The following is a 3517-nucleotide window of genomic DNA, read 5'->3' on the forward strand; positions in this document are numbered from 1 at the left end:
TATTGTGTACTTTGAATCATACCAAAAAGTTAAAAGATGTGTTACAACCACCACTCAGAATCTGCCACATAAATAAATCAAAAATTAAAAAAATATTATACCATATCATATTCTTGTTCAAAACAAAAGAATCACTTTACGAAGTAACAAATTTAAATTATTATTATTATACAGATTTAAAGGAGAAGATGAAAGGAGACCGGGTCGCACAGCTAGGAGAGCCGCACCAATTTTAACGTGTTTGACCGTTGAACATATATTTTCTGTCATTGAAATAAAAATCATCCTTTTAAGAAAAAAAAAAAAAAACCCACCAGCTCAGCTGTTTATATAATAATTGTTAAAATCATCCATGAATTTTGTTAGGTATTCAATTCTTTTTTTTAAACTATTGAGATTGTTAAATTTAAGAATTTTTGTTTAATTTTATTTAATTTTATTATTTCAATGATTGTTTATGTATTAAATCATGCTTCTTAAATTTTGATATTTACCAAATCATTTCCATCGAACTTTAACATATACTAAATTACGGCTCTGAACTTTAATCCATGTTAGACTTTTTTTTATTAAAATTAGACATAAAAATTTAAATCCAACAATACTAATAGCATTTTTAACTATCTTAAAAAGTTAGAAAATAATTTCGTACAGTTAAAAATTTAGAAATAAAAAATAAAGTGATTCTTAAAATCAAATAAGTCTCCAAAACATAGTCAATGGCTGGTCAAAGACTTCACAACTACGTCGTTTCTAGTTTGGCCATCTCCTTAAATAGCATTCTCGATCCACGTTCATTGAAATATTTTCACAATCTCAAAACACAGAAAAGAGAAAGAAAAAGAAAAGATAATAAGAAATGCCTTGCGCCGTAGCCATACCAAATTCACCCATCTTTTCTCCAACCAATGTCTCTTCAATATTTTTCAAGTCTCAACCTTCTTCTTCTTCTTCTCCAAGACTCATCAAAGTTCAATGTTCTAATTCAGTTTCAACCTCAACTACTCAATCCACAACATCTTCTCCTTTAGCTGGTAGAATTCAGAGGAACAGACCACCTTCTTCAACTTCAAATATGGGTCTTGGATCGTGTTCGGGTGAGGTTTTGAAGAGGAAGAGACCGTCCAGGATTAGTATTCCCATGGCGCCTTTGAGTTTTACTATTGATTCTCCCAAAGGCTCTTCTGATGTGGTGGAGGATGAGTCCGATGGATATTCGGTTTATTGTAAGAGAGGTAGGAGGGCTGTAATGGAGGATCGCTACTCAGCCATTGTTGACCACCGTGCAGAGTCTAGACAGGTAATTAATTCTTCTCCTAAAATTTGATTGATTTTACAACACAATATGAATTAGGAATTTATTTTATCTTCTGCAACTACAGGCATTTTTTGGTGTATTTGATGGGCATGGAGGGGTGAGTGCAGCAGAATTTGTAGCAAAGAACTTAGACTCAAATATAGTAAACCATTTGAAGAATTGCAGTGAAGATGATATTGGGGAAGCTGTCAAAGGTGGATATCTAACTACAGATAAGGATTTTCTAAAGGAAGGTGTGAATGGTGGTACTTGTTGTGTCACTGCATTAATACAAAAGCATAACCTGGTGGTCTCAAATGCTGGTGATTGTCGTGCTGTTATGAGCAGAGGAGGGGTTGCTGAGGCCCTTACAACCGATCACAGGCCTTCCAGAAAAGATGAAAAGGATCGAATTGAAAATCTGGTAACCATTCATTAAACTCAAGTACTCAACCAAGTCAAGTGGAATTTGTAAAGTTCTTCATGTATAGTTTCATTTCTTATAAGCTATATTGCATTGTTTTGTTTTTGCAGGGTGGTTATGTTGATTGCTGCAATGGTGTTTGGAGAATTCAAGGTTCACTTGCTGTGTCAAGAGGAATTGGAGATAGACACCTTAAAGAATGGGTTATAGCTGAACCAGAAACCAAAGTCTTGGAGATTAAGCCTGAATGCGAGTTTTTGATCTTAGGCTCAGATGGATTGTGGGACAAGGTAACAAATTACCTTATTTTTCATTGTGTAATCATTGTTGTGTTTAAAAGGCTCTCGTTTCTAAATATACTATAATTGTTTTCTCTTTGCAGATTACTAATCAAGAAGCTGTAGATATAGTTCGTCCTTTATGCATTGGTGTAGACAAGCCGGAGCCACTTTCTGCTTGTAAAAAGCTAGTTGAGCTATCAGTGAAAAAAGGCTCAATTGATGATATTAGCGTGGTGGTAATCCCATTAGGACAGTTCATATGATGATTTAACTTTTAGGGTTAGATTAGAAGAAAGTTTAGATGAAAAAAAAAAAACAATGGGTGAGTTTTACTTCTGCTGCAAATGTAATTTTTTTTGCAGCCTAAGAAAGCAAGAAAACTCCCTTTCCCAAATGTGAATTACAGCCTTCAATTTCATATGGGATTTTGCCTCAACAAGTAGGAAAATTTTCAAAAACAAATTAGTCTAATTATAATTGTAACCCCTTTACAAAGTAATAGCAGTATAGCATATTAATGTTTCAGTACATCACTTAAAGTTATTTCTATGCTAATTCTTGCATAATCAAAGATTCAAAATGCTTCATATTTCTGAGTCACTATTTGCAAAAAAGAAAGGTTTCATGCAAAAGGAGTTTTCACTTTTCAATATGCTCGTTTTACACGCCAAAATATATTGTCCTTTATATTATCTTTATTTCTTACCGTGAATCACATTGTCTCGTTGGACCAGGCTGGTCTTGTTTGGCAGCTACAATCTCCTCTAATGGAGATGTAAATAAAATAAGTGATCTAAATGTAAAATATAGCTTTCTTTGTCAAAAGTGTATTTTAATAGTCTGCTAAATCTTGATATAAATAACTCACATAACAAAAAAGTGATCTAAATTTAGATCACAATATAATATAATGCAAAATTTTAATCACAATAAATTATGTTATTTTTAATATTTTATTATTAAATAATTTTTATAATTATTATTATTTTATTATTAAATTTATATTTATTTTTGAATAATTATTATTATTTTATATTTTTAATTAACTATTATATGAGATTTATAATTATGTATTAGAACATAACAGTAAAAATTAATACAAAATTATTATTTAATTTTTCATCACCCATTAGAGATGGTCAAAGTTAGTTTAATATTTTGGCACGAGGGAGATTTCATCATTTCAATAAATGAGTTTGGCTTGTTCAGCTCATTTGGGATTTGGGAACAACCAAATCTTATTTTAACTTTACAAAAGACATCTTAATCCATCCTTTTTCGCAATAGACCCAACTAATTTGCTACATAAAAGTGTGTCACATTCTTTAGGTGTGATTTATATTTACACATATCATTACTCTTTTCCCAATAAAGTCTATGAAATGTGGCTAACTTTTAAACCTCTGCAACTAATATAAATTTTTTACGAAGTTAAAACTAAAATAATAGAATGTTTACTAAAATGTGGCTAACATTGTGTTTTTTTAAAAAAATTCTACCTCACAGTAAAAAATA

The 3517-nt window shown here is 31.1% G+C and overlaps 1 protein-coding gene across 1 annotated transcript; it reads left to right on the forward strand.

Moving 5' to 3' along the window:
- Positions 1–794: 794 nt before the first annotated feature.
- Positions 795–2527, forward strand: LOC115704787 (probable protein phosphatase 2C 25). Its single transcript, XM_030631996.2, has 4 exons — positions 795–1300; positions 1383–1721; positions 1832–2011; positions 2104–2527. The coding sequence occupies exons 1-4, from the start codon at positions 860–862 to the stop codon at positions 2263–2265; spliced, it is 1122 nt and encodes a 373-aa protein (XP_030487856.1). The 5' UTR covers positions 795–859; the 3' UTR covers positions 2266–2527.
- Positions 2528–3517: the final 990 nt, after the last annotated feature.

Source organism: Cannabis sativa, chromosome 1, assembly GCF_029168945.1.
Source record: "Cannabis sativa cultivar Pink pepper isolate KNU-18-1 chromosome 1, ASM2916894v1, whole genome shotgun sequence".
Classification (NCBI taxonomy): Eukaryota; Viridiplantae; Streptophyta; class Magnoliopsida; order Rosales; family Cannabaceae; genus Cannabis; species Cannabis sativa.

Excerpts from the sequence above, each read along its gene's own strand:
- LOC115704787 (XM_030631996.2), top strand. The coding sequence starts at position 860 with ATGCCTTGCGCCGTAGCCATACCAAATTCACCCATCTTTTCTCCAACC. Across the intron at positions 1,301-1,382 it reads ACCGTGCAGAGTCTAGACAG|GCATTTTTTGGTGTATTTGA; the intron begins GTAATTAATTCT and ends CTGCAACTACAG. Across the intron at positions 2,012-2,103 it reads CAGATGGATTGTGGGACAAG|ATTACTAATCAAGAAGCTGT; the intron begins GTAACAAATTAC and ends TTCTCTTTGCAG.